The 27,947-nt window shown below is 39.4% G+C and overlaps 4 protein-coding genes across 4 annotated transcripts; 1 reads left to right on the top strand and 3 right to left on the bottom strand.

Moving 5' to 3' along the window:
- Nucleotides 1–824: 824 nt before the first annotated feature.
- LOC114742832 (brefeldin A-inhibited guanine nucleotide-exchange protein 5-like) lies at nt 825–12,428 on the bottom strand. Its single transcript, XM_028931045.1, has 33 exons — nt 12,317–12,428; nt 12,012–12,093; nt 11,281–11,524; nt 10,960–11,081; nt 10,823–10,881; nt 10,623–10,680; nt 10,463–10,547; nt 10,174–10,374; nt 10,038–10,096; nt 9,878–9,947; nt 9,739–9,807; nt 8,589–8,711; nt 8,427–8,480; nt 8,235–8,323; nt 7,991–8,087; nt 7,799–7,891; nt 7,503–7,697; nt 7,279–7,389; nt 7,005–7,189; nt 6,009–6,632; nt 5,413–5,830; nt 4,622–4,861; nt 4,346–4,469; nt 4,119–4,267; nt 3,527–3,886; nt 3,205–3,371; nt 2,883–3,121; nt 2,624–2,808; nt 2,422–2,535; nt 2,152–2,288; nt 1,773–2,064; nt 1,501–1,596; nt 825–988 (listed from the first exon to the last, which is right to left on the bottom strand). Exons 1-33 carry the CDS (start codon nt 12,426–12,428, stop codon nt 923–925), a joined length of 5,319 nt encoding a protein of 1,772 aa, XP_028786878.1. The 3' UTR covers nt 825–922.
- A 1,630-nt stretch (nt 12,429–14,058) lies between these two features.
- On the top strand, nt 14,059–15,152 carry LOC114742969 (RING-H2 finger protein ATL64). The gene has a single exon (XM_028931200.1). It carries the CDS (start codon nt 14,185–14,187, stop codon nt 14,707–14,709), a length of 525 nt encoding a protein of 174 aa, XP_028787033.1. The 5' UTR covers nt 14,059–14,184; the 3' UTR covers nt 14,710–15,152.
- A 139-nt stretch (nt 15,153–15,291) lies between these two features.
- LOC114742968 (protein FATTY ACID EXPORT 2, chloroplastic) lies at nt 15,292–17,583 on the bottom strand. The gene is made up of 3 exons (XM_028931199.1): nt 17,060–17,583; nt 16,378–16,512; nt 15,292–15,815 (listed from the first exon to the last, which is right to left on the bottom strand). The coding sequence occupies exons 1-3, from the start codon at nt 17,544–17,546 to the stop codon at nt 15,676–15,678; spliced, it is 762 nt and encodes a 253-aa protein (XP_028787032.1). The 5' UTR covers nt 17,547–17,583; the 3' UTR covers nt 15,292–15,675.
- Nucleotides 17,584–20,407: 2,824 nt separating this feature from the next.
- On the bottom strand, nt 20,408–23,008 carry LOC114742831 (cation/H(+) antiporter 19). The gene is made up of 3 exons (XM_028931044.1): nt 22,814–23,008; nt 21,735–22,736; nt 20,408–21,652 (listed from the first exon to the last, which is right to left on the bottom strand). The coding sequence occupies exons 1-3, from the start codon at nt 23,006–23,008 to the stop codon at nt 20,408–20,410; spliced, it is 2,442 nt and encodes an 813-aa protein (XP_028786877.1).
- Between the last annotated feature and the right edge of the window lie 4,939 nt (nt 23,009–27,947).

The raw sequence follows: 27,947 nt of genomic DNA, 5'->3' as shown, positions 1-27,947 counted from the left end.
TGTGGGCTATAAAGCAAAATAGACGGATATGCAAGATCTTAAGAATGATTAGCATATAAAATCCATAATATATATTAGTATCATCAGTATTTAAAAGAAAACCGTGTCATATAAAGAACGAATTAAAAAGAGAAACGCTCAATGCTTAAATAACAATTGAAATTAAATCAAACATAAAAATATGCACAAGTCTTTTGAAAAAAGTTCTCTCCTTTTATTGTATGCATTATGGAACAACACCTTTCCTAATTCCCTTACACAGAAATTATCATACAAAAAATAAGATTTAATTGGTAATCATGAATTGGCCATATGCTGAATTTATATGGGAAAATTATACTCAGGTCCCATACAAGACAATTAATTCACAAAAAGTCCCTTGAAATCCCAAAATCACTCCCAAGTTCCCATGAACCTGTGTGTAATAAATTGTAATTATGAAATTACCTATTTATCCCCATTCATTTACAACCAGGGGCACTACCGAGGTTGTTAACCACTTCTCCTCGGGTTGTCAACAGCCACTGTTGAGGTTGTAAATAAATTACTGCAATAAAATTAATGGGGGTAAATAGGTAATTTCATAATTTCAATTTATTACACACAGGTCTCTAGGGGCTTAGGAATCATTTTAGAATTTTTAAGAATTTTTTATGAATTAATTATCTTGTATGGGACCTATGTGTAATTTTCCCAATTTATATAGCGCGAGAAACTGAAGAATTCCATCACGTTTCTATTTGGCCGGCCTTTAATGTTGGGGAAAGCACAAAATCGATCGCCGTAACAACTAACAAGGATGAAGAAGTTGATATTTAGAATACATAAATGATTCCTATTCCTATTATTATTTCAGGTGACTGAAAATGGCGATGGAAGAATGGCACCTCCAGTATCCAGAGATTATACGTACATGGGCGGGCTAGAAGGGTAAAAGTGCCGTCAACTGTTCTTGGAACACCTCACCCAGAGCTCCCCGAACGTCCATCTGATCCAAACCAAGGGATTATCATTTTAGCAAATCACAACTGTTTCGAAATATACAAGAAACTATCCGTACGTGCCACAGAAGAATGTGAGCATATTAAAGGCCCGTCAAGGGATTCCATTATTGTTCTAGGAAATATTTCGATTCTCTCTCTCTCTCATGCAAAAAGCGCATTTGTTTAAAGATTGAAATTCAATCCTCTTTTCCTTGCAAATATTTTCATCAAGAAAAAATTAATGTTTACAGGAGTAACTTCGGTTCATTGAAAAAGATAGTAATCTTTCCAGAGCTGTGATCTTTATATTATTTATAAATATAAAATAAATAAGTGTGTGCGTACGTACTTGCCTCGGCCTGCATGCATGCTGTCTTTTTAATTTTTTTTTTCAAAAGAGAAATTTATATCCTTTTTACTCTGAAATATGGGCATGCATAACTATAGTTTGGTCCCTAATCTGTAGAGCAGAAAGCTAGAAGAACAGTTCTCAATTACTGCAAAAACAAGAAATTACCTGGTCACAGCATACGAGTTTTGTTAGCAAGGGATAGAATTCTCTGATGTGACTTCTGAAGATATTCTTGTTCATAGAACACATGCTTCTAAGCACCTGAATGGACGGGGTTAACAGATTTATCTATATAAATGGAAAAGCAGCAGTATTCAACCTAAGTAGCTATTTAATCAATTCTGGCATTTCCAGAACGGTAGGTTATTAGCATTCTGAATCTGAATCGGGATACATTCATGTGTGTGTGTGTGCGTGTGTGCATATATTGCACTTACCATAACAATGAGGGGGGCACGCAGCTCCAAGACACGGTGAATATCCATGTTTGTGGCTTCTCCAGCACTAGACTGGAGATTTGTTGCATCCCCGAGTACCTGTTCTAAGAAAGCTACCATTTTTCCCTCAGCTATTTTTCCAAATTCAGTCTCTCGGTCCGAATGTGGAGAAACGGTTAAATCATTATCTGATATAGGATCAGAATTTTGAAACTCATAAGTTGATTTCTGTAAGATGTCCAAATATATGCTCATAGCTGCTGACTCCTGGCGGAGAAGATTCACTGGCGGCCTATCCAACATAAGTTTACCAATGACTGAATGCTATTCCATTTTGCATAATTAATTAATAAACGAAATGCCATGGATTTGCCACTACCTTTCACCCAGAACTTGGTGCATGCGAGTCCTAAGGTTAGTGGGTGAGTTATATGATGCAGCAAAATCTAACGAAGACAGCAGAATATCCATTATAGCAATCTTGTGTTGTGCCTTTAATCTGTCCCAATATTTCTTCTGCAAGTTGCAGCAAAAGCTTAAAGGGAGAATTATATTAGGCCACTGAATTGAAACTTTGCAGCCAACAGGCATTGTTATATGCTGTATTGTTAATTTGATGGTGTAGTCCGTCCACGGGTACATTACAAACCTGAATACCATCGATTGCACCAAGAAGCAATAGCTGAGTAACGCACTTGCTCCTAAGAGCTACTAGCCAAGGAGTCTCCAGAATCTTGTCTTCAGATTCTGCAGCATCAGCGACCTCAGCCTGAATGCCATATAAGAGACACGCTCACATGTTCGTCTAGACCAAAAACCAGAAAAAGGTTTGCAGGATTCACAATACCTACCTTATTTGGAGAAGATGGCTGAGAAGCATCTGACGTGGGGATTTTAGGTTTGGAAGAAAAATTTCTGAGGAACAGATTATCCATCATATTTTCCACAATCCGCTGACCCAATGTTTGACTTCGCTGGAGACCACCGGCATCAGCTGGTTTGGGAGTTTTACCAGATGGAGATGGCGGTGGAAGGCCTACAGTAACAAACAAATCATTCATCAGCATGAAACATGCATAAGCATGCAATCATAAGTTTTGAAAATCAAACCTTCAGAAGTATCGACATTCATTTGCGCCCCTAGACCTTCAACTCCAGGAAAAGTATTTGAGCGTGCCAGTGGGGATAACTTTCCACTGTCACTAGCACCAAGCTGATGCTGCGCCTCATGGTCATTATTATCACCTGCAATGGTGTCGGAATTTCTAACGATGCCGCCGTGGTTCCTCAGATTCTCATGATTTAAATCATTGAGCAGCTCTGCTGGTTGCGTTGCGTGTGAAGCATCACTGGAGGACCAAGGACAAAATTTGAATACATCTAAACGTCAGAGTAATTACATGGGATCTTCGTAAGATAAGATGAAATGAACCTTATGCTTTTAAGTAACTGGTCCCAGTCAGTGTCACTGAACTGATGGCCCCCAACTTCAATGAGATGCACCAAAGCTCCCAAAGATATCGAGACCACTGTTTGATCTGTCTTTTTGGCACAATCTAACAGCAAACCCAGCAGTGACGGCAACATAAAAGAGACCTCCTGGAAGGAAGTTTCGTCCCATTTGTTTTTTAAGATCGAGAAAGAATTTATTGATGAGAATAGACAATAATACAAACGGATCCAAAACCAGATGACATAAAAATTGTTGATGAGAATAGAAGGAAAAAATCTAATACTAGGCTTTACCTAATTACCTTGTAGAAAGTGTTGAAGAGGTTGCAAAGCAGCTGAAGCGAATGGATGTTTGTTTTACGAAACCAAGCATCATCGGTAGAAGCAAAGCCTTCCGTTCCAGCGTGTCTCACGAGATCAAAAATAGGAAACAGAACTCGATGGAAGATACTCTCCCAAAAGGACTCAGAGAATCTTCTACCTCTTTCATTCAGTAAATCAAATAAGACCTCAATTGCACAACTTCTGACCTCAGGTCTCTTAGCTGATGTTAGATCAGATAAGCCAGCCAGCATCGGGAACCAATATTGTTCAGCCTCCTCCAACTTTGCAACCCCCACATCAGCATCAATGGCCTTTAGATCACCTCCAGTAATAAGACCCTTGAGTTGGAAAACAGATGAGGACGTTTTCAGTAGAGGACTTGATACATTACCAGGCGGAGAAACGAATTCACGTTAGACCAAAAAAAAAAAAAAAAGATTCCTTTTGCCATAGTGGTATCATGACAACCGAGAGAGGCTGAGCTCGCAATCTATTATGAAAGAAGGATCAAGAGAATAAAGGCACTTATAATATAAAATTGCAATTCTCAACGGGCGGCACCCAACAAACCTCTGCCAAACGGTCTTCGCAAATACGAAGCAGTCCGATTGCCTTCAAACTTATACGATACAAACTTTTATTGTTGGCAAACCTGATCAGACAATTCACGCAATCCATGAAACAATCTCCCACTGCTTGATTAAAGTGTTCTAAGATGACTGCAAAATTTCCCAGTGTTAGATACAGTGAATTTCCCAGAAGATTGCATCGATAAGACCAAAGGACATTATTCCTACCCTGCTCAACATTTTCAAATGCACTCTCAACGATTGTTTCCAATTCATCATCCGCCACAGCTGTGAAAACCATGAATACACTATGCCACCCAGATTTTATGCTTCCAACCTTAGATTTTGTCATCTGAAATAAGCACCAGCACCTACTAATTCTCAGTAAATATGTCCAGTTGTTAACCAAAAAATGAAAATCTATGCACTAATTAAAGAGAATCAACTAAAGGAAGAAGGAAAAACCAAAGCTAAAGGGGATAGGTGTAGGCAGTGAAAAGACACCTGAACAATGCAGTCAAGGATTAATCTTCTTATTGATTCCTTTGGACTATTCCGCATTAGAACAACAAATGGCTTGAGAATGTCATTTTGGAAAGTGAAATTGGCCAGTTCAGAATGCTCCAAATACTTCATCGCAAGCTGCCTTAGAGAATCTATGACATACACAGCAATTTTCTCATCATGGTAACTCCCAACCGATATAAAATGATTTGCCAGAACAGACCATATCCTAGCCCATACCTGGAAGACATATCAACTATAACTTGTAAACTTCTGAGATAGCATCTCAAAGTATTTATAGCAGCATCAAAAGCAGTATCATAACATTGAGCATGCACAAGTTCAGATGGAGTAATAAAAATCTTCTTTATGTTGATGTTGCTCTTAACAGTCCTGATGAAGATCACCAAATATTTATAGCGGCATCAAAAACAGTATCATGAAAATGGGCATGCATAGATTCAAGTAGAGTGATAGAAAGCTTATTCATGTTGGTGTTACTTTTAACTGTACGGAGCCATAGCGCGTTTTCAGATTATTCCATTGTAGACAAGCATATGGACTTTTGCATATATGTGACATAAATGATTTCTCAAATGAAAACAATAGATTTGAATTGATTATTAAAAAAAAAATTATCGAGAAAAGAGAAGAACGGCTTGAAAAGCATACTAAGTGGAACATCCCCCCAGAAACCAACTTATAAAACTAAATATCAAAGGAAGCAAATATGAGAAATATTATTTGATCATAAATATGCCAGACGTCCTCTGGGGGGAAAAAGGATATACCAGACGTATACGAGCCATGTTGTAATAGCTGATCTCAACAAGCTTTTGCAAGCTAAAAACACGAGGTGGTGTTTGCTTTAGTTCTTCCGCAGATACACAACAGAGAGCAGTGAAAAATTCCACAACTGAATCACTAGGTAATTTAACACTATTTATGAAGACTTGCTCAGAAGGTTTGCCAGCCAATTCTTTCAGAGATTGAAGTACTGCCTCCCTGGAGATTTGGTTTGACCCCAACATGACGGTGTTGGAAATTTCAGGAGTCGTTGTTATAAATTCAAGGCGAGAAATACATTCCAGAACTGCAATCCATGAGTCTCGAAGGGCATCCATGTCTGAATCACAAAGAAACAACAGCGTCTGCAGAGCTTCCACATTCTTACTGCGCATTCCCTTTGGAGCATGCAAGAAAGTAAACCTGAGGTATCATTTAGAAATGTAATGAATATGGTAGATCGTCACAAATACTAAGCCATCAAACTGTGTATTTATGCTTCCCTCTTAGGTCAAAATAAAGGAATATAATATAATGGTCAGAGTAATAAAATAAATTCATTCGGGGTAAGGAGAACAGGACAGAAGGAAAAGATCATTACAATACGAGAGATGTCAAAAATGCACAGCGCATGGTATCCATTCCAAGCACATATGTAATGTGTATCCCAGCTCTAAAACCCTCCATACATAGAACAATGCGAGGCTTACTATCACCTTCCTCCATAATAACGGAAAAAGTTGCAAGCAGAGGCCATCCAACAGCTTCTACCATGGGCCTTATGAGTTCGAACTGGTGAGCAGAGTAGAAAACTCCCCTTTTCGCACCTTGATTTCTGATAATAGCTCGTGTTCTTTTTATGATGGCTTCACTCTCAGACTTGGCATCTCCTAATGAATTTCTTTTGGGAAGAGCCAGATTAAGAATATTGACAAGGCGTCCTTCTTCAACTTCTGGCTTTTGTCCGCTGCTTTCTCCATTAACAGAGTTGTCATCTTCCAGTTTAATCTCTTCTTTGACAATAGAATCATAAATCTCTTCCAGTATTTCTGTAGGAGCACATTCTTCAGCATCATTCATGGCATTCATGCGTTTAAAATCTGACTTGGACATTTTAGGCCACACCGTTGGGTCATGAGCATCAATATTTAGTACAATAACAGCATATGCAAGAACATATGCTGCATCTGCATTTTTAAATAGACCTGGATTATCTGCACAGTATCTGCCAAAGACGGGACGCACATGAAAATATCACTAACTAAGCCAATAAAAACGTGCATTAATTTAATATTTTGTATATCTGCATAATATATATGGGATATTATGATACAACATTAAATGAGTATGTTTGAGCTGAGCATATCATGTTATTTATGTTAGTTAATGATATAGAATACAAAAATGTTATAAAACCAACTTAGTATATTTATTAAAATTATATATCACAGAATCAGATAAAAACATATTATCACATATCTTTACATGCGTTAGGAGATATGCGACATCATACATATGAAGAATGGATGAAAACCAATAGTATTTTCTTATCACCTCATAATCAACAATTGAGTGGGCAACAAATGTTACAACTTACCTCTCTGCAAACTTTTCCATTATTCGATCAATCTTTTGGGCTTCCCCCGGAAGTCGGAACCCTCTAAGAAACTCACGGATTGCAATGTCAAACTTCATTCCAGAAAATTTCATGGAATCTACATACGCATGCATTACAGCTAGGGGAAACTCTTCATGCTGACCTAAATACTTGCCAATTGCAGACTGAAACCCAGAAACAATTATATAGTCCAGATCAAACTTTATTCTAATGACAGAATATAAACTAAATTGTACTAGATGAGGGTCACAACCTTGTTCACATTGGGACTGTTTTTCAAGAATTGAGCTACTGAAGCAGGCGAATTTACCACCAACTTATTTGATATTAAACGCTCAACTCCTGTTATTGGTTTCCTGTTAAACTGAAATGATTAAAACCACAAGTCAGTCCCCATCCGTGGTCTACGCATTGAACAGAAAAGCTTAGTAATTCCGCAAATGACCTAGGATTTTAACAGAAAATATGATCAGTTACCTCTGCAATGGCAGCCTCCAACGTGGTTTTATGAGCCTTTGCCCTCTCAAAATCACTAGCAGAATCTTCGTTGGATGTTATTTCAACCGAATCTTCAGCAAATGCCCCTTCGTAGTGGTTAGTCTTTCTGAACTTTTCTGATTCCCTATGTGACTTCTCCCAGTCAATCAGTGACTTCAGCACATTCACAACACTCTGGAAAGATAAAGAGAACTGGGATGAACCAGACACTCTTGTAGATATGGTTCTTCAATTAAATAACGACTTCCGGCAAGGAGAGCAACAACTAGACTCACTTGAAGTGATGAACCTTTAATTGAACCAGACAAAGCAACTGAATTTGGCTCAGCATTTTGAGTCTTTTGAGCTATTTTGGATAGCGCACTAACCTGTGAAGAAAATGGGAATATAATCAATATGTTCATAAAGATCATAGAGACATAAATATAACTAAGTACTGGTTATAAAATTAATGTCCAAGCCTATACCATTCGTTCAAACAAGTTTGCAGCCTCAAGATCACAGTCATAGTTCACAAAAATGTCAGCAAGCATCTGCGGATCCCTGCATATTTTATCTACCATCCTGTAGAGCCAAACTAAATCAAATTATTAATCAAGAAATAATATGGTGAATAGTACGTTGACAACGCAACATATCATGGAAGTTCATGAACACAAAATTATGGCACAGTACAATCAATTTCATATCAATAATGAAGTCGCACTATACCCAAGAACACTTATTTTTTGGTTGACTGGAAATTCTAAACCGTCCAACGGTCTTAGAACTATCAGGGGAAACAAAATGCCTATTTCACCCTGAAAAGAACAGAGTAGAGTGGAAAAATAAAAGACAAATGTCAAATTAAAAGCGTTGCTGAAGGTGACACGCTTTCATAAGATTTGCAAATGACATGCATACTTTGAGACTTTCTCTGAACCGCCATAGCAAAACTGAGAATATTCCAGTTGCGCACTGAAACAAAAGAAGAATATGATCACCAAGAAAGAAAAAAAGAACAGAAAAGAATTGCACATAGTTCCCTGAATGTGAGTGAATGAAGATAATATGATTAAACTAAACCTGAAATATGACAGGGGATTGTGAAACGGAAGCTCGCAATAAAGCATATGAGAGATATGCCTTCACTGAATCAATAAAATTGAAGTTCTTTGTGAATGAATGGCTAAGCCCCACCAATAAATCCTGAAAAACCAAAACAATAAAACAAGAAGAAACTTACAACAGCTGAGAGTCCTGCACATAAAAATGTAGAATGACTAAATTTGATAATATATCGCCCTTCTCGGATCCTGTTCACCTTGTACTTCATAGAGCTACCTGGAGTTCTATTTGCAAATTAATGCCATTTACTCGTGTGTTTTGTATTACTTCATATTGTGGTCTTGCGTTCAAGTCATCCATTATGAGATTAGGCCCATTCAGGCCGCTAACTTAAAGCTATTGTCTAGCTTCGCGAATCGCGATGGACATAGATGGAATGCAAATTAATCTAATCAGCCGCATGAAGTAATTCATGTTGAATATACTTGTTATCTTTCAACTTGTGATTTCAAATATATATTGCTAGGATTGACATATTTTCAAATTCTAGATTTTTGGAAGTTGTAATTCACGATCTCAAACTAAGAGGTTTTGAGTGGGTTAAAAGAAGTAACCCAAGGAAAACTATGAAATAAAAATGGACTTCCGAAGTCTAAATAGACATCAAGTCGTCTGCAAGGTATGAACAGTGGATTAGCGCAGTCCTGCAGTCTTGCAAGATGATCTTAGTTGGGGCGCATCAGTTCCTGTGACAGGACTTTTTTTTTTTTTTTGGAAACAATAATACAGAAGACAGAAGGAATTATTCTACGCCTTGCACCATATGGTTCTTGTGCAAGGCTTTTTGAGACCCTTCCCAGCTTTATAACTCCACTTATCATTCGTATTCTGCCGTGGAGCGTCCATCAAGTAACTAGCAGCAGGAGTTTGCTCCTACAGCAGCATTCTCGTAAATTTTTATAATTAGCTTACTCGTGTTATCTTATTTTCCAATCCTCATAATTTTCATGACAGAACTCTACGTTAAGCTTTTCCAATATGTATTATTTTCATCTGTCTTTCATTTCAATCATCTTTCTTTTGCTCTGCATTTAAAATTAAAATTATTTGAAAGAATACAATGGGAGAATAAACACACACATTCACAGAGCAAAGATCAATGGACAACCTGCAGAAGTTCAAGAGATAATATCCGCGTCCTGGTTGTCACCTCATCATTACCTTCCTTCATTCCCATCTGTCATATTTAAGGTCGAGTATGAGGGGTTGACAAAATGCAATGTCAATTCAAAAGTGAGGGAACCAACCTTGCAAATAGTGCGGAATACCAACAAAGCATCACGCTGCACTATTCTCATGCTTTCCAAATCAATCCCTCTAGTCAGAAATCAGAATAACAATTTGAGCAACTACCCTAAGAAAGAAATACACAAAAGAGAGAATCAATAGTACAATATAACTTCGTACCGTGTTATCTGTTTGCCATATTCAGTATGCACAGCCTTGTCAAGCACAGCCTCTAAGCCCTGTACAATATGATACAATCTTGTCAAAATAAATACACCATATAGTGATTAGACATACAGGTGCACAAGCTTGTTACCTTGATATCAGCACCACCAGCTAGTTTTTGAAGTTCCTCAAGAGTTTTTGCGGATGCATCCTTGACTTGGTTGAGAGCATCTCCTGAAGTAATTGGTTTCTCGTCTAAATGATCTGTGGAGGTTTCTTTAGATTTTGTGCCTAAATCCTCTGCTTCTGAAGCTGCCTCTGTATGTCCCCCAGAATCAAATGAGGTTTCATCCTGGATATTTTGACAGTCATTACTAGTGGACACACTACAAAAGCAATAAAACAAGAAAGCATAATATTAGGGGATTTAAATTTCTAACCAGATCAATTTCCATTCTCTTGAAAATAATACTGATCATCTGTGTCAACATTGCCTTTGATGTTCCTTGGTTTATAGGACTCTTGCTACAAATGAAATAATAACGTTGAGTTCTACAGCCGGTGACTACAGCTTGAAGACAAATTAGGCATAATTGTTACCTGTTCAGTGCAATATTGTAGCATACCCTGACAATTCCCAGCAAAGGTTCACCATGCACTGAATTAGGCATAGGCATTAGTACATTAACATGGATTCAAAACCCATTGAAAAGAAAAACAACGCGTTTCCTCCCCCCGTGGGGGACCCATGGCAGATATATACAACAAAATAAACTCAGCGTTTCTCACAATAAGCATACCTCTGAATTTTGTGGAAGCCACAGCAGTAAGAAGTACCTTCAGCACTTGGAGGATAGTACTGCAGGTTGATTCTTAAAATTGAATACGTATAATTAGGAGGAACATATATTTGGTCAGCATTGCCAGTGACCCATACCTGTCTGGAGATGAATTGTCAATGCAACTGCAAACCTTGTTTAGAATATTTGTGAACAGCATGGCATTTTTGGTGTCATCTAGTCCAGGATCCCCCTCCAAATGATCATAAGCAATAAGTTTCTGTGCTTATTACAATTATGAAGCAGCACAAGTTAACTAACTTCTGAAGATTTACATAAATATAAAGCATAAGAGTTATGTGTGTGGACTATGTTTTCCAATATATTTAGTTCTAGAAACGTTCAATAATGAGATGAAAGGGCTTCTCCCTTTCTTCAACCATGTGTAAGGGCCTCATAGTAGTAAAGCATGCACATACATGAAGACAGTCTAAAGCAGGTTCTAAGATTTTCAAGTTCTTCGTCTCAAATGCAAGTCGAAGGGGACTTAGAACGAGCTCTGCGTCAGCTTCTCCAAGACTTTGACCAGCATTAGCTAATACTGTACTAACATTTCTAATCTTGGGCCTGTTACCCTGCTCTGCCTCTTCAGAAACATGCTCAACCTTCTGTGATTGACTTCCTTCTGTTGTGGTTGCAGCCCCACCTTCAGTTTTGAGTGTACTAGCACAAACCAAAATGATTCAAATGTTAAAACTAAAGGGCTTAAGGTTCATTAATGGAAAGCTTGACTTAACTCTCACCAAATAAGGATGATTCAGCTTCCTGAAACTGATTTAATAAATACCTTGCATCAGTAAAATTGTACAACTATGATACTCATTGAACCAAAAGGTGTTCATATTGAATGTAGCGAAATATATTACGAGAACACCTCACTAGAAGACTCTGTAATGGAACCATCACAGTCAAGTATTTTTACTTTTCCGAGAGGGGTGACAGGTTAAAACTAGAGGCCAAAAAAACCTTTATGGGGAGACCTGAATTTCTGATTTCTAAGAGACTATCTTAAAATCATACCAGCCCAAGATATAGAACCTAGAAGTAAATGAAGTCAGGTAAGCCTCAGAGAATTGTAGTACCTTTAGCAATAACTATCAAAAATAAAACAGGTATGTTGTCCTCCATAAAATTTGTCCAAGGCATTTACCTCCCAGAGTCCGCTGAGGGTGATGCTTGATTGACCTCACTTGGAATGGCCTGCTGTCCTTGGTTAGCTTCTTTCGTGATATCTGAAATGAAAGCAGAGGGCACTAAAGTGACTAACGAAACAACTAGAATATCAGGAGACCGTAGCTTTGATAGCACGTGAGCTGACATGCGAGGCCGTCGGAAATAACGTGGGTAAGGGCCTAAGGGGGGAAATTGTGAACTGAAAAAATAAAATAATGTCGAAGGAAAAAAAAAACGAAAAGGAAATGAGAAATGATGTCTAAAGCTATAAATTGAACCGACCTATGTAAGTCCTAATAGCCTTCTGTAGATCAGAATGCTTCTTGCCGGAGCACTCTTTGAGCATTGACTCGAATGCTCGAGTTACGAAACCACCGGCTGCAGCTCCGACCATTTCTTCAGTCCCTCCAAACCAACTCCACTCTGCCTGACGGAAAAATTTTTCAAACGCCCCAGATCAGCATCATTTGAATTGGACAAAGAAAATGGATCCCATCGAAACAGCGTGCATTTTTTCATAAAGAAACGATAAAATTTGAGTGCTTTGTTAAAAAAAAAGTTTTTCTTGTCCAAGGAATGCGAGAGCCGTAAAGAGAAGGAAGTGGAAGATCAAAAAGAACAGAGCTTTAATTTGCGAAGCGAGAGAAAGATGCACCTCAGAAATGGTAACGGGGAGAGAGCATTCTGATGAAACGCAGATCTGAAAGAAGAAACGAAAGGGTGAACAATAACGGATCTGTTCGTATTTAAACGTCTGTTTTCACGTTCATGCGTCCTTTGTTCTGATCATGCATGTCCTCGGAGCGTTGCATGCAGGATTGCCGCGCGGCCGGTCCTATTCCCACACAAACACGAGTTCACTTTTTCTTTTTGGGTAAAAACACACGCCGACCATAACAAAGGGGAAATGTCTTGCTTCTTTTGGGCTTTGGCCCATTCCCCCTCGCGAAATAAAGGGATGCAATATTTTGGGCCTTGTCCGTCTATTTATGACCTTCTGATGTGAATTTTTATATTTTTATTTAATTATTATACTATAAGCTTTTACACAATTTAATGAGGGTTTAGTTGCACATTAGATAGAAACTACTAAAACAATGTTTTTGATAAAACTAAATACCCTTCAATTATTCATTCAAATAGATTGATGGTAAATTACGCATGAGCTTAATATCTATTATATTTGTTAAATTAGAATTTCACGCGAAGGCAGACTTTAGCTGTTGATTCTAAAAAAGTGTGTGAAGTGTTAAATATGGTGATGCCCAGAAATTTATTATACCATGCAGCCAGAATAATGAAGAAGAGTGACGCGATATCATGAGGGATATGCCCTCATTTAATTTATTATGGCTGTTGGCCTTTTGTTCGTTACCCTTTCTTTTTTTTTTCCCACTCTTTTCATATAAGTGGGAACACTGTGTCATAGTTGGCTGCTTCTCGCCACCGTTGCTTTCTATTCGCTTTTGGTCATCGTCCAAAATGACCAACTCGTGGGAAATGGGAATAATACTGCGAGCTTATTGTGTGGGATTTGACTAGGACTGTAGGAATGAACACATGCATTGAGGTCATTCTTTCGTGCTTTTGAACAAAGCAAGCTGACCTGGATTACTACCATGGTGAGTGGGATGATGATGAACCTCCTTTTCTCACCCAACAAATCTTGTTGCTTTTCGGCAAATGAATCCCAATTATTAGGTTAGAATGAGGAGGGGCCCACGGTAAAGTTCCAAGTGGCCTGCAGGTGGCCTCGGATTTATTTACTGATGTAATTGATCTGGCTAAAAAAGAAGCGCGACAACAGAATCCGAGTATTCATGATCAGCAGCCAACTGTCCATTTTGGCTTTAATCGATTTCTTCTATTTGATGCATACACGCGGAACAGGTTCAATGGCTAGTCGGTGCGACCCTTTATTCCTAATCACAAAAGGACGGTGGATAAACAAATAATTGGGTAAAGAAAGAAAGCAAAAGCACAGGAGATGGAAGTAAGACAGAAGAAAGCAAGAAGAACGGTAACTAGCTTCCACCGCCACCATCCCCATCCCTCTGCTTTATAAACAGACCATCGTGCACCTCTGAACTTCCCCCTTTCCCCTTCTTCCCTCCCAATTTCTCAGTTGTTATTACCTGCTTTCAATTTTGATGGGGTTCTGTGTTGAGGATTCAATCTCAGGCTTGACATTAGGCCAAGCAATATATGAGGCTGCTCTAATAATTGCGGTTCTGAGATGGGTGTTTTGCTGGGTTTCCAAGGTCATCAATGATCGGAGGAGCCAGGCCTCGTCAGAAAACTCTTCATCGTCATCATGGGTGTGCTGCCAGATGATAAGAGACAGTACTCTAACACTTAGGACCTTTGGCGAAATGGTGGAGAGAGTGCCGGAAACACAGGATACGTGTGCTGTGTGCTTGAACCAGCTGACAATGGAGGATGAGGTTCGAGAGCTCATGAATTGTGACCATGTCTTTCACAGAGAGTGCATAGACAGATGGTTGGATCATGATCACGACAATCACAACCCCACCTGCCCACTCTGCAGAGCTCCTCTGCTTACTTCCTATTCTTCATCTGATTCTGAAAGCTCCAGCTGTATGCCACCCTCTCACCCTAGCTGGGCTGTGGAGAGGCTTCTCTATCTCTTTGGGGACGATCTGCCCCTTTGCTAATAGCTGTATTGCCCCCTCATGGATTTGTGCAGAAACAGTTATAGGGCATTCCTTATTTCTACATTTTTCATCTTTGTGAATGAGATAGGTAGATGCCAGGGCGGGTTTTTTGTATAGACATATCTTCTAAATTTTGACGACATCTAGGCTATGCATTCTTTGAATCTCTATAATTATTTACAGGGCTCTCTGTATTACTGGAAGGAAAACAAGCATCCTTGTTGTAATTTCTCTAATTATCCACTATCTGTTTTAGAGCGATTCAAGCTATGCCCAAATTCCAATTGCTTTTTACCTTCTGCACAAGAGTTCTATTTGATGGGAAGGTAAAGGTGGTAATCTTCCCATCCGCTGAGCAAAATTTAGTTGACAGCCTCCCAAAATGATCAGTGTGTATTTTCTGTTACTTGAATGTAAGAAAAATCAAGATGCGTTATGGCTTTCAATTTTTTTTATTTTTATTTGATATCTCTTACAGCTCGCTGGACAGAGGTCACTTGAGTGATTTCTTGAGAAGCGAATTTCCTACCTGCCATGTTTGATTAGTGTGTGATTACAAGGTGTTTAGATGAAAACCAAATCTTCATGTGAGTTTTGTTTAGATTTGCATGAAAGCACTCTTCAATAAACCTAACACCCCCTGTCACAAACAATCATCTGAGGAGTGTGTTCATTATAAATATTCAACTATCTTTTAAGAATCTGGATCCATATGATACAAAATGCAGACGACTTGACATGTCCCAATGAAGATAATAGTACTAGCCATATGTTTGATCATGATACAAAATGCAGACAACTTGACATGTCCCAATGAAGATAATAGTACTAGCCATATGTTTGATCAAAGGCCTAAAAGAAGCTCAAACAGCCAGGCAATAGAACGTCCACACAGCGAAAACCCTTTTTATTAGCAGAGATAGATCTTTCATAAGACATCTTGTCCTTCCTTCAACGTTAATATTTCTAGTGCATGCTACGCATAATTCCATGCAAATACCCACCAGCCATTACAAGCGAAACGAGTGACACAATGCCTGCCGGAAAGACTTTCCCTGTTCTCTTAAAACGAGAAGCCATCACCCCAAGAAGTGCTCCAGAGATACCTGCATATCAGCAGAATTCAGTTGTAAACGCAGAGCATAGGATCGGGCATCTCTACATTAACAACTTAGAAGCATTGATCTACTTAAAAATTATCGATTGGAGATGACTCCTGGTATTTTGCAACTAGCTTGCATAATCTTATGGAGAACTTTGATAGAGTCGGGCATTTACTAGCAATTAAAAATAGAGCTATAAGTATTGTTTCTCAGTGACGATGGTTGTTACCACAGCCACCGGCCACCGTTATCCAATGGCAAGCCAGCTAAAAGCACCGTAGATAGATATAATGCATGCGAGAAAATGCGCCATCAAGGGAGCTACTAAGCATACGAAAATTTTTTAATATATTGTTATGGTTAAGAAATAATTATCTCCTATACTTTCTTAAAGCAAATTAATAAATCCGTCTTTACAACTTCTTGGTTCATATGAATGCCTAAAGAATTAGTGGAACTGCAATCAAATCTATTAACAGGTAATACAGATTCTCTTAGCTGGAATCCTAACCAACATTTCAACGGCTTATGCAGTGTACACGTTCCATACAAACTGATCACTTACCAAGACCCATAGATGATGCAAAAACCGGTCTTTCAGGCAGTTCTGTATAAACATAATACAGCAGAGAGGCAGATAATCCTCCTGCTAATAGTGACTTCTGGCTGCCACCTTTCACGTAGCCCATTACGCCACCAACTGCAGCAAAAAAAGAAAACAACATAAACAAGATTATTTTGCAGATCATCGCAGTCTAATCTTAGTCCAACAGCCATACTACTAGGTTGCGTTTGCGTCAGACTACAAATTACTCTGCACCAAACGCAAAAGCTATCTAAAGCGTTACAAATAGGAATATTAACAAGTTCTGAGATTAAAAGGAAGCCAATTGACGCTATTGATCACCCATATCAAAAAACAGTATCAACGAGATGTTTTTTTTTTTTTTTTTTAAGATCATGTACAGTCCAACATGCTTTTAATAGAACTCGAGAACTATCCGGAAAATGGTAAACAGACAACGTATCTATCTCATTCGGTTTTGTTTTGTTTTTGTTTTTGTTTTGTTTTTGTGTTTTTGTTTTTTTTTCAGTAGCAAAGAGTAGCTACAACCAGAAGGCCAGCAAAGCCATTACATGAGACAAGTTCCTGGAAAACCTATTTCCTAATCCTGAGGCATCCTGAGCTAATATAGCATCAGGACCTAAGAGTGGGAGGATGAAATGACCGAAGTTGCAGGCATTACCTCCAAGGAGCCCAGCATACGCTAAAGTAAATTTCTGAGACGTTAACATAGCCATCTCTGCGTCTCCCTCCGGTTCTCTTTTGCCCGCGCTATGATCCCTTCTTCCAACGTTACTATCACCTTCGCTGCGGGCGCGATTTTGGGCACCCAATCCGTTACCGGTACCGCCAGTGGTATATAGATAGGATCGATTAGCGTCAGCAGATTTGGCCGTGGAGGGCTGGGAAGCGGGTGAAGCAACGGAAGCGGACAGGTATTGGTTCTGCGTAAGAAGATGCGTCGGATAGAATCTGTCCCTCAAGTAATTCAGAGCTTGAAGTAACGGAGATGAGGGATCAGAAAAAGATCGTAGGCTTCCAGCAATGGGTATGGTAGATTGCAGTTCAAGGCGACGAGCACCGCATCCTGGAGGTTCCAAATGAGAGATATGACCATGAGAAGCAGTACTGGTTCTGGGCCCAACACCCGAATGGGGCTCTTCCACCATCACCGCTTCTGACGAAACTTCTCGTTAGCCCCTTTTTGACTATACACTTCTCGCCGCTCTCGGGGCTTTTGTTACGCAAGACTCAGCACTAGGGGTGAAAACAAGCCAGTCAGCCTGTCAAGAATCTATGGCCTGGTCTATATTTGGTCTGGTCTGGCCTGGCCTGTTTTTTAAAAAAGACAGACTCAGGCCTGTTTGAAAGCTTGTTTAGTTAAACAGGCTAGGTTTAGGTTTTTTAAAAAGCCTGTTAAGCCTGTTAGGCCGGCCTGAGTCTGTTAGGAATTTATAATCATAATATATGAAAAAATTAATTAATGCTATTATTGTTAATGTGCTCTTTTAATTTATTTTTTAATTTTAATATATAGTTAATAGCTTAATCTTTTCTTAGATCTTGAAGTTTAGATGACAAGTGATGATAAAAATATAATTTAAAATAATAATATTTTTAAATCTTAAAAATATAAAGAAAATAGAAAAGAAAAATTTTGTTCCAGGAATGATAAATTAACTAACTTACATATTATGTTAATTTAAGTATGATACCATCTTTATTCATTATAAAATTAGTATTTTTTTCCTCTTTATTTATTTGTCTTAACTTTAATTTTTTGTGTGTACTTAAACGTAGTCTTATTTCAAATTTTAACATATAATTACAATTAGTTTTCAATAATATTCTTATAAATTATAATTAAGATTTAAAATAGTACTTATGATACTAAAATTTAAATAAAAGACAAGACTAAAAATTTAATTATTATGTACTTTTTTTTTAATCTTAGCTTTTTTTTTAAAAAAATAATTATTATAATTTGAATTTTTTAAAAATACAAGCCTTTTAACAGGTTTCAGGCTAGGCCAGACCTTTATACAGGTCAGGCTTAGGCTGAAAAATAAGCCTGTAACAGGCCACAGGCCAGGCTCAGGCCAATAGGCTCCAAAACAGGCCTGGCCTGTTTCCACCCTTACTTAGCACCGAACCATTTTTCAGTACAGTTAGGTATATATCTAATATCTCAAGATATTTTTAAGATGCATTCAGTATTTTTAAAATTTTTTTTAACCTAGTACTCAATACACCAAAACATATTTTGAGTGCTGAACAAAATTTTAAAAAATAATTTAAAGTGTTAGATGTATTTAAAAATACTCCAAAATATTAAACGTGTTTAAAAAATGTTTTAGGTGCTAAATGCACCGTAAAATATTTTAGGATGTTTGGGAGTGTCAATCACCTTAACCCTTCTTTTTAATCAGTTCCCAATCTCAAACTTACGAGTTCTGGTCCTATTTATTTTTGGCCTCTGATTTCTAATATTGATTTTCATTCATCATTGATTAATCACCGTAAAAACTTATTTATCCATCATATTACTATCTCTTGTGATACTATCTATCCAAAAATATATTCATTTTCATATTAATATAATTAATTCAACTAAAAAATTTTATATTTCACCAACGGTGATATCATGAGGTTCAAGAGACTATCCTAAAAAATTCGAATGCAACGATTTTGTGAGTAGGAAAAATAATAGAGAATTATTTCATTGGGTTGAGAATGCTTGAATTTAGATATATAATATTAAATATCAAATAGCTGAATCAAAGAAAATTATTAAAATCGCTTATAAACACATTTTATATAAATTGAAATAAAAATCTTCTCACATATTTATCTCATATCTCATAAATTACGATTGAAAAAATGCTAATAAATTATTCCAGACCATCTCTCTCTATATATACACCCCTCTTTTGGGCAAGTAAAATTTTTCATATTCGCTCGTTTGTTGGGCGTCCAATATTAGCTGATTGACTGTGCGGGATAACAAGCACGATCAAACGCATGACAAATGGCAAACCTTGAAGTAGTCGACAAAGCTTGTTAATGTGCAATCATCGACATGCCTCTCCATTCAATTTTATTTATTTATTTATTTATTTTGATAAGTCGGAAAACTCCATTCAACTTTATATACGTATATAGACACATTTTTAACCCCGTTACGTGAAAGAGAAGTGAATAAGATTGTTCGTAATTTTTGAATAGTTTGACTTATTATACTACCTCCGGTCCTAATTATAAGACCCAGTTGATTTATTTGAGGAGATTAAGGAAGTAAGTTAAGTTAGTTATTTGTAATAAATAAGTGTTGTCATTCCTAAAATATCCTTGCTAATTAAGTGTATTGGCTAGAACTATCATTATTAGAAGGACTATCTTGGAAAAAAATGCATAAATATGAGAGAAAAAATGGATTGGGATCTTATAATTAGGACCAAACAAAAAGTCAAATGAGGTCTTATATTAAGGACCGGAGGTAGTATATTTCATTGTAGATTCAATTAACAAAAGCAATACTATAAGTCGAATTTCTTGATGTTGAACTTTGTATTTTCCTCCTGTTTTCAATTCACATATACAGCCTTTTACGGTTTTACCTGACCTTTAAGCACATGATTCATGTTTACATGTCTCTTAATTCTTGCCTCCATTTAATTATTTCTGTTGACAAACTATTCCCCCATGCGTTATTATCTATCCACTTCTAGTAGAAGTGTTACCATCAACAATAAGAATTACGTAACTTGTGCGATCAACGTGCATCCTTAAATAGAACTTTCCTCCTCCTTTTTTGCCCGTGAAAAGAACAATTCGCTTTTCCACAAAAATCAGATAAATAAAACTTTGACGCGTTTCCTTTTTTGGGTGAACAATTTTTTTTTTGAAAAATCTCCCTTCTGTATCACGCACAAATGCATCTCCCTTCACAAGCTGGAGTTGGCTCGTTAAAAAAGAGACAAGGCAAATGGGAGAAATCCAGAAACAATGGCTGCGAGCGAATGCAAAAGAACTACACGATAAATCTTGGTGTGTCTGGAACAGCCGGATAATCGGATACCTCCATCACCAAGGGATGAACATCTTTGGAAGGATTATATTGTTGAATCACCACCACTGATGCAGTGGTGGAGAAATCTGAGGATGCCAGGTAGCTTCCGATAGGACCTAACTCTTTGCAGTCACTGTTGTCTACCAACGGGGCCACGGGAGGCATTCTCCCCACCACCACTAGAGTGCTCTTATTCATTTCTTTTAGAGCTGTTATTACGCCTCCTTTGCTTTCCACTAATTTTTCTTCGTACCTCATCGATTCTTGGTTCGAGCTTTGAGCGCTCATGAACTCCGACCATATTTGATCGTCCTCCTGCTTGTCATAGTCTGAACTAACATCAGCTCCTTTGATAACCTTCTTGTCCTTGTCCGCTGTCACAGCCACTAAATTACCCCCAAATGTGAATGTCTTCCCGGGAGGAGCTGCGAACTTCACCACCGTTAGCAAAATTCCAGGGTGCTCCGCCATTCTCATCCCGTAGGCCAGTGCTTCTCGGTCATCTCTCCCTCCGAAGAAGGGTACCATTACTTTATAGGACACGTCGCTGGCTTGTACTTGGCTCGTCCCTCCGAGCCCACGATCCACCAAAATGCCCACGGAGCAAGGAGCATGGGTGAGCACATTTTGGTTTACCAGACGGAACGAATGTCCGAGGGACTCCATGGATCCATCAGCACGCTGGTGCTTGTGGAACGGGAGGATGATCATGGCTGCTCGCTTGTGGTGAGCACTGGTACATATGTCCTCGTGGATGGTGCTGAGAGCAGAGATGGCCGTCATGGGACGAACATTCACGCTACTCAGCTGACCGTAGGCTTCAAATGGGATCACCATTTGATCTCTGTCCTCCTGGATCTTGTTCCAAAAAGGAAGGCCGTTGTTGCGTGCCTTGTGGACCATTGAGATGGCTGAAGATCGCTCTGAGAGCTCCATCAAGTGCATTGCATATATGCAGAGCTTTCCTCGCTTTCGGGTTCCGCGAGAAGATTCTATTAGATTGATGAGAGTAGGAATATTGCGCGTGCTGTGGAAGCAAGCAAGCACTCGCAACTCTGTATCTCGGTCCTTACGTTGAATTGTTTTGTGCTTGTAAGGCGCTCCCCTGCGAGCCGGCTTATACACGGCCATCACTATCGGGGTTGTGATGAAGGTGGTGAACAGTGCCATTAGTACACATATGGCAAATGTCTGGTCATTCAGTACCTGCACGCAAGAGCGAGTTTCATTCATTAACGGGACGAGCTGAGCATTGTCAGATTGGGACAACAAGTTGCGAGGGAGATACCTTGCGATCCTTGCCAATGTTGAGAACAATGAGCTCCACCAAGCCTTTGGTGTTCATGAGAAAACCAAGAGCAAGGGCTTCTCGGAAGGGCATTTTGCATATAATAGCCACCACAACGGTGCCAACAATCTTTCCAAAGCAAGCAGTAAATATGACCAGAAATAATAACCCCCACGAAGTTCCGCCGCTTATGGTTGCCACATTTGTTTTCAACCCACTGGACACGAAATAAAGTGGCAGAAAAAGGCTAGAGATTATGTCCTCAATCTTCTCGATTAAGACCCCAGCAAAAGGACCATCTTTGGGCATGACGATGCCAATCACAAATGCCCCAAACAATGCATGGATGCCAATGGTGTCTGTGGCAAAACTAGCGGCCAAGACTATTGTCAGCGTGATACATATGTGGAGCTCCTTAACAGGCTCACCCTCGTGGGAACGCTTGGCCATCAGTGCCAGAACAGGCCTGACGGCGAAGACGCAAAAAAGGACAAAAGCAGCACCACAAAGCAAAACCCACAGGGAAATGAGAGGAGAAGTGTTGGAGCCGGAGAGGGCAATGGCGAGAGCGAGAAGAATCCAGGCGGCAACATCATTGACAGCAGCAGCAGACATGGCGATGCGACCAACGTCGGTGGTGAGGAGTTTGAGCTCGGCGAGGATGCGAGCGAGGACGGGAAAAGCGGTGATGGAGAGAGCAACACCCATGAAGACGAGGAAGGCGGTCGGTTCGACGCCTTTGGAGATGGTGGATCGAAGAACAAAAGAGGTACCAATGCCGAGAATGAAAGGGACGGAAATGCCGGCAAGGGCAATGCCCAAGGCCTTATGACCCGTTCGGCGTATGGAACGCATGTCCAGCTCCAGACCAACGAGGAACAAGAAGAACAAGAGGCCAATGTTAGCAAGGGTCTCGAGAACAGTGGAGCTTTTCTTGGGGAAAACGGTGTTGAGGAAAGTGTGGCTTCGCCCAATTGCAGAAGGTCCAAGCAGAATTCCTCCCTGCAGCATATATATGGAGGCATTTCATGCATGTTTGAAAAAGAGGGAGGGGGGGGGGGAGAGAGCGGGAGACTTACAATGATTTCGGCAATGACACGAGGTTGGCGGAGGGGACGTAAAAGGAAGGCAAGGAAGCGGGTGAAGGCAACGACGAGACATATCTGGAGGATCAAGAGGGGAAGAGCGTAGTCGAGGGGGTTTTCATGCTGGAAGGCGCCATTGGAGGTGGCCTTCATGGGGGCAGGGCATGTTGGAGGAGTGGGAGTGGCCATTTTATGAAGAAGAGATTAGATTAGGAGTTGGGGGGGGGGGGTGATAGAATTAATCAGGCCTGCGTTTTCAAGTGAGGGAGCATGTTGATGATGATGCATGCATGCATGAAGAAGAAGAATTGGGGGGCTTGCAGAAGAAATTAAAAAAGGGGAAAGGGGCGAAGAAACTGTGGTGGACAGCAAAAGATGCTAAGAATAGGAGTCATGGGGCGTTAGCTGTAGCGAGTGAGCGTTGCAGATCAGAGGAGGGCATGCAAGCACACATCTATGCATGCGCTGCTCTCCCAATGTGGATGTCCCCCCTCTTCCCTTTCCTTTCCTTTTATAGCTGTAGCTCTCGTTTTATGTTTTATTAAACTCAACTATTAACTCCGCCTCTCTACCTGTAATCCCAAACAAGCCAAACAAATATTCCACCAAACTTCTTATTTATTCAACCAACGTAACAGATTAAAATTAAAGGCTCTCCTACTGGAGATCAACCGACTCTTAACCTCATATTCTTTAATTATGTTTAACACTCTCTCCGACACCTACTGATTGCCATGTATGATCGATTAAATCCATAAACTAATTAACAAATCCTCCCAAGTTTAAGTGATCAGCTAATAATATAATTCAACATTTTGTTTCATAAGCGAAGATATTCAATAATCTATGCGCAGATAGTCATAAATCTTAGAAAACGAGCATTGTTCTCAGTGCCACGCATGAGATCAATATGGATTCGGCACAGTTAAATGAGAATTTGACACGGTAGAAGAGAAATAAATACAGTTAAGAGGGAAGAAAACATTTGAGGATGCATACAAATATCACCGTCATTATATGATAATCTACTACAATGAGAATGGTGCGAGAAATCAGACTCAAACCTATTTTTGGTAAATATGAGGTATGAGCATTCATCGCGCGATATGTGGTGCATCTAGACATTGTCACTACTCATGATATGTATATTTACCCCATGCCTGTTTGTGTATTTTTATCTCCTTCAGTGTGGCTTCGAAAGATTTTTTTTTTTTCAATAAACACTTGCAAAGGATATTCAACTGGCAAGGAGGTCAGGTTTGACCAAACCACGAACACTATTTTTAATTGAGATCGGTTTGTGTACAGGATAAATATAAATGGAGTGGATAATAAAATTTAAAAAAAATTTATAAACTTTTGTTGTGTTTTTCTTCCATCCTGTATATAGAAGCATTTAAAGTAATTCTCAATTAACTAGCCGTTATTCTGGGTTTGCTTGTTCAAACTAGAATCCGATCTAAACAAGCAAATGCGTTGACGGAATATCTCCAATGTGGGGATCGCTTTCTTCATTCTCAGGTCGCAGGTTAAATGGCTTGAATCAGAAAAACAGAGTATGATTGAACTACTTCATTTACACTCCTTTATGCTAAATGACACTACACTCGTCCTTTCCGTTTAAGCCACTCTTTGGAAAATATATCGTCTAGTTTGTGATCTTGACTGGTGCGTCTTAATTTCTTGATAGGTGATAGGATTATTCTGGCGAACAGTTTGAATGCTTCCTTTGTACTTGCGTCCAGTGAGAACCAAAGTATAATTAGGACTTCATTCTATCTTTTAGGGGTTAGATCAGGGTATATGGTTTCCTCAGAAGCATGAAATAGGCAGCTGCTAGCTGTAGAAGAGACCTTAAACCAGAGACAAGGCAAAATCTGGATAGCAGAGAAGGAGATGCGGAAGCCTAGAGAAAAGAATATGATCTAATTTCCATTAAAAATCTCGCCATGACTTTCCTTCGTCTGTCATGGGGATTCCCTATAAATGACATTAATTTCAACGTTCAAAACTCACAGAGTGAACCTCCCACCACCGTCTCAGGAGGTGAATCCACTGACCCAGTCCTACCAATCGCCTACATATGTATATCAAACTAGTTTTCATTTTCTACAGACACAATTACAATCATGCCGGATCCTAAAAGCCAGCCTGTGATTCCGAAATCATACGCTGATCCCAGTGGGGTGGGTCATGAAGAGGTTATATTGCAGGCCGTGGATTTGGACTTGTCCAAGATAGACCACATAACTTGAACATCTTCATAGCCACACGCCATGACTTCGCCTTGCAGATCCATTATTCTGTTATCTTGCCCTGCGCGTATGAGAACAATGAAATTGACACATGATCATCTGGGCCCATATATAACAGGTGAGGACATTGTGTAGAATTACAAACCTGGCTGAGACTTCTTATGATCCCTGGCGGGCTGGTTATTGAAGAAAGTGCAGGCTTTTCTGAAGGGGGAGGTGATGGTCTTCTTCCAAGAGGCCATGCGTGATTGAATGAGCTTGTTTGCGTATGTGTATATGGAGAGGCGTTGAATGTCAATGAGGGAGAAGACCAGGGCTTATATACAGAGGGCACAAGGACCCGAACGGAAGAGAATATAAAACAGAGGGAAGTGGGGGCCAAGAGAGGCAAGATCCGCGAGATGAGGTTGTGGAAGAAAGGAACATCTCTGCTTTTGATTTTGGGTTTGCTTATTAAACAAACAGTCCACCCACTGCACACAAGCACATGGTGCACGCTCTTTCACACATCTCTTCCTGCCACGTGATTTCTTTTTAATTCCAATCCTAATTCTCATCATACGTACCCTCATACGGTACACCCTCTTCCTCTTTTCTCATTTGAACCAAACCACCCCCTCTCATTCACCTCTCCCTCTGGGAATCATTCCCTGATGTTGACAGGGTTATGTAACTGGTATGTTTAGCTATTTCCATGTAACCAAACAAAAGAACTGAGCTATCTGCTTGGCCCCTGAATGTGGGTTTGAAGGGTCCCGCCAATATGGAAGTTGATAGTGACTGTGATGGACAGAGCCATACCCATAGCTCCCCGTTTCATGGCATGTGACGGCCACACGCTTTCAGCTGTGGGGCTGGGGTGGGCTCCCTCAACTACATCAATATTCTGAGTTGCATGCGATAGCCTCCCAACTTTGACCCACTTCTAGCTTTGGGAATGTGGTCTGAGGATAAACCCCGCATAGTTTAATCTCAACACAAACTGTGACGGTGGGTGCCGTTGATTCTAATCATGTCTTCACAGAGACATTCACTTGTATGCATCCAAGCTCTAACCCGTACGTTCCCATTGGCTTCATTTATAATTCTTTATTCGTTATTAATCATGTACTGTTACCTTCCCTTCAAAGCTTGTCTGATTTAATCAGTATATGTTAAGGCCATGATGGTGGTTGCATTCGAAGCAACAGTGTGAACGGAAAGGCGAGAATAATATTACGTTATCTCTGGGAATCTGAAACCCCATAAACAAGGCGATCTTCTGACAGTGACATATTTGTTTTTTTTTTTTTGGGGTATTTGTTTGACGATAAACATGGTCAGAAGTCAGAAGCAACCCCGATACTCGATAGACATATTCGATTTCGAAGGGCGCGTCGTAATAATGCAGAGGATAAATCAGTAGAACAGTGCATCCCCCTTTGATGTGGCATTTAGTAGTGGTGAGCAGAGACGTTGTTCAGCTAAATTTTATTCGCTTTCACATGCAGGGGCGACTGACAGGGGAATACTCATAAATTATTGCTTCAATTATTGTTTGTAAGGAAACTGAAAATGTTTAGCGTTTGATTGGCAATGAATTGAGTGAGATGATTACTGATTGGTGCCTGGGTCTGGCCTCACATGTATCCAGACTGCATGTTTCCACGTTCAATGGGATGGTCGGCCGCTCTTCGCTTTCTCTTTTTAAAACCCTCTCCCTCTCTCTCGCTGCTTTACCACACTTTGATTCCACCTCCTTCTTTCTAAAATCAACGCCTTTATTAATTCATGCCGTGCCGGTGGAAGTAGTAAGTTATTGACCATGGCACTTTGAGTTTGAATATTCTGAGGTTCCTTTGGATTAAGAGGAAAGATGAACCTCTTTTAGGCTCGAGTTTCGAGCCCATTTTAGTTTAATCCCCATTTTACACATTCATGAACCTCATCACCAAATCTTTGGTCAATTCAATTCAACTTTATATAATACTTTGCGTTTACTATAACCGACGACGACGAGAGGCCCTGCAGAAAATGATGCCGTTTTTTATGTGCAGCTTAAGTTTTGGCTTTAATTCGCTTCATAAATTAACAAGCAGTATCTTTTCCCCTCGTGTAATGAATAACACATTACTTCAAGTTTCTATTTGGTCGTCACTATTTTTGAATTTTCAAATCCTACTCAAATATGCAAGAAAAATTGCACAAAATACAATAACAACATATACAATATCCAACCAAAAAAAAAAACTTAAAGAAAATTACCCCATAGCCCAAAAGAACACGCATACTTCACATAGCTTATGATTAAGAAGACTGCTTATAAATTTCGTATCTTGTGTTGATCTGAACAGCCTTTGCATATTAAATTGGAGGTTTGACAAAATGTAAACATATAGTTTTTGATTTAATTTGTTTTAATTTAGTAATTAGATACGCGGAATGCATCTAAATAATCCTACCAAACAAAATGGAGAATATTTTGTAGTCTTTTTTTCCCGTTGAACATGCAGTGCGCGATGACAAAGAGGAAATGAGATAGAAAACAACAAGGGGGGTTTGGTGGGGGGGGGGGGGGGGGAGGGGGGGTGGGCATTGGGCAAAGTGGGCGGTGAGATCTGAAGGGGCAAACATCGTGCCCCTAATTAGTCAAGTAACAAAATCCGGGTGTTGTATTGGATTCCCTGTTTCAATATTGATGCTCCCACTTTTTCAGAGGAAAGTTTATCTGTGGGTCACAAGTGCACCAATTCTGTTGTCTTCTAAAGCAGCCGAATTTGGCCCCCCACTCAAAAGAGGGGGAAAAAAGAAAAAAAAAACTTTATTTATTCTTATTGCGCCCCCTTTTTTATTGCATTTTCTTCCCGTGCCTTCCATCAATTAGTCATGCTCCT

The sequence above is a fragment of the Neltuma alba genome, unplaced genomic scaffold, assembly GCF_004799145.2.
Source record: "Neltuma alba isolate B1F8T4 unplaced genomic scaffold, ASM479914v2 tig00003893_pilon, whole genome shotgun sequence".
NCBI classification, from domain to species: domain Eukaryota; kingdom Viridiplantae; phylum Streptophyta; class Magnoliopsida; order Fabales; family Fabaceae; genus Neltuma; species Neltuma alba.
The sequence above is the reverse complement of the archived record's forward strand: the minus strand, read 5'-3'. Positions and strand labels throughout refer to the sequence as shown.

Bases quoted from the DNA above. Each gene is read 5' to 3' on its own strand.
- LOC114742832 (XM_028931045.1), bottom strand. From the start codon at position 12,428: ATGGTCGGAGCTGCAGCCGGTGGTTTCGTAACTCGAGCATTCGAGTCA. The intron at 10,097-10,173 runs GTAACAAGCTTG...CATATTGTACAG, and splicing joins CTGGTGGTGCTGATATCAAG to GGCTTAGAGGCTGTGCTTGA. The intron at 8,088-8,234 runs GTATAGTGCGAC...TTGGCTCTACAG, and splicing joins CAAAAAATAAGTGTTCTTGG to GATGGTAGATAAAATATGCA.
- LOC114742969 (XM_028931200.1), top strand. From the start codon at position 14,185: ATGGGGTTCTGTGTTGAGGATTCAATCTCAGGCTTGACATTAGGCCAA.
- LOC114742968 (XM_028931199.1), bottom strand. From the start codon at position 17,546: ATGGTGGAAGAGCCCCATTCGGGTGTTGGGCCCAGAACCAGTACTGCT. The intron at 16,513-17,059 runs GTAATGCCTGCA...TTTTTGCTGCAG, and splicing joins GTATGCTGGGCTCCTTGGAG to TTGGTGGCGTAATGGGCTAC. The intron at 15,816-16,377 runs GTAAGTGATCAG...GCTGATATGCAG, and splicing joins TGCATCATCTATGGGTCTTG to GTATCTCTGGAGCACTTCTT.
- LOC114742831 (XM_028931044.1), bottom strand. From the start codon at position 23,008: ATGGCCACTCCCACTCCTCCAACATGCCCTGCCCCCATGAAGGCCACC. The intron at 22,737-22,813 runs GTAAGTCTCCCG...TATATGCTGCAG, and splicing joins GTGTCATTGCCGAAATCATT to GGAGGAATTCTGCTTGGACC. The intron at 21,653-21,734 runs GTATCTCCCTCG...TCTTGCGTGCAG, and splicing joins ACATTGGCAAGGATCGCAAG to GTACTGAATGACCAGACATT.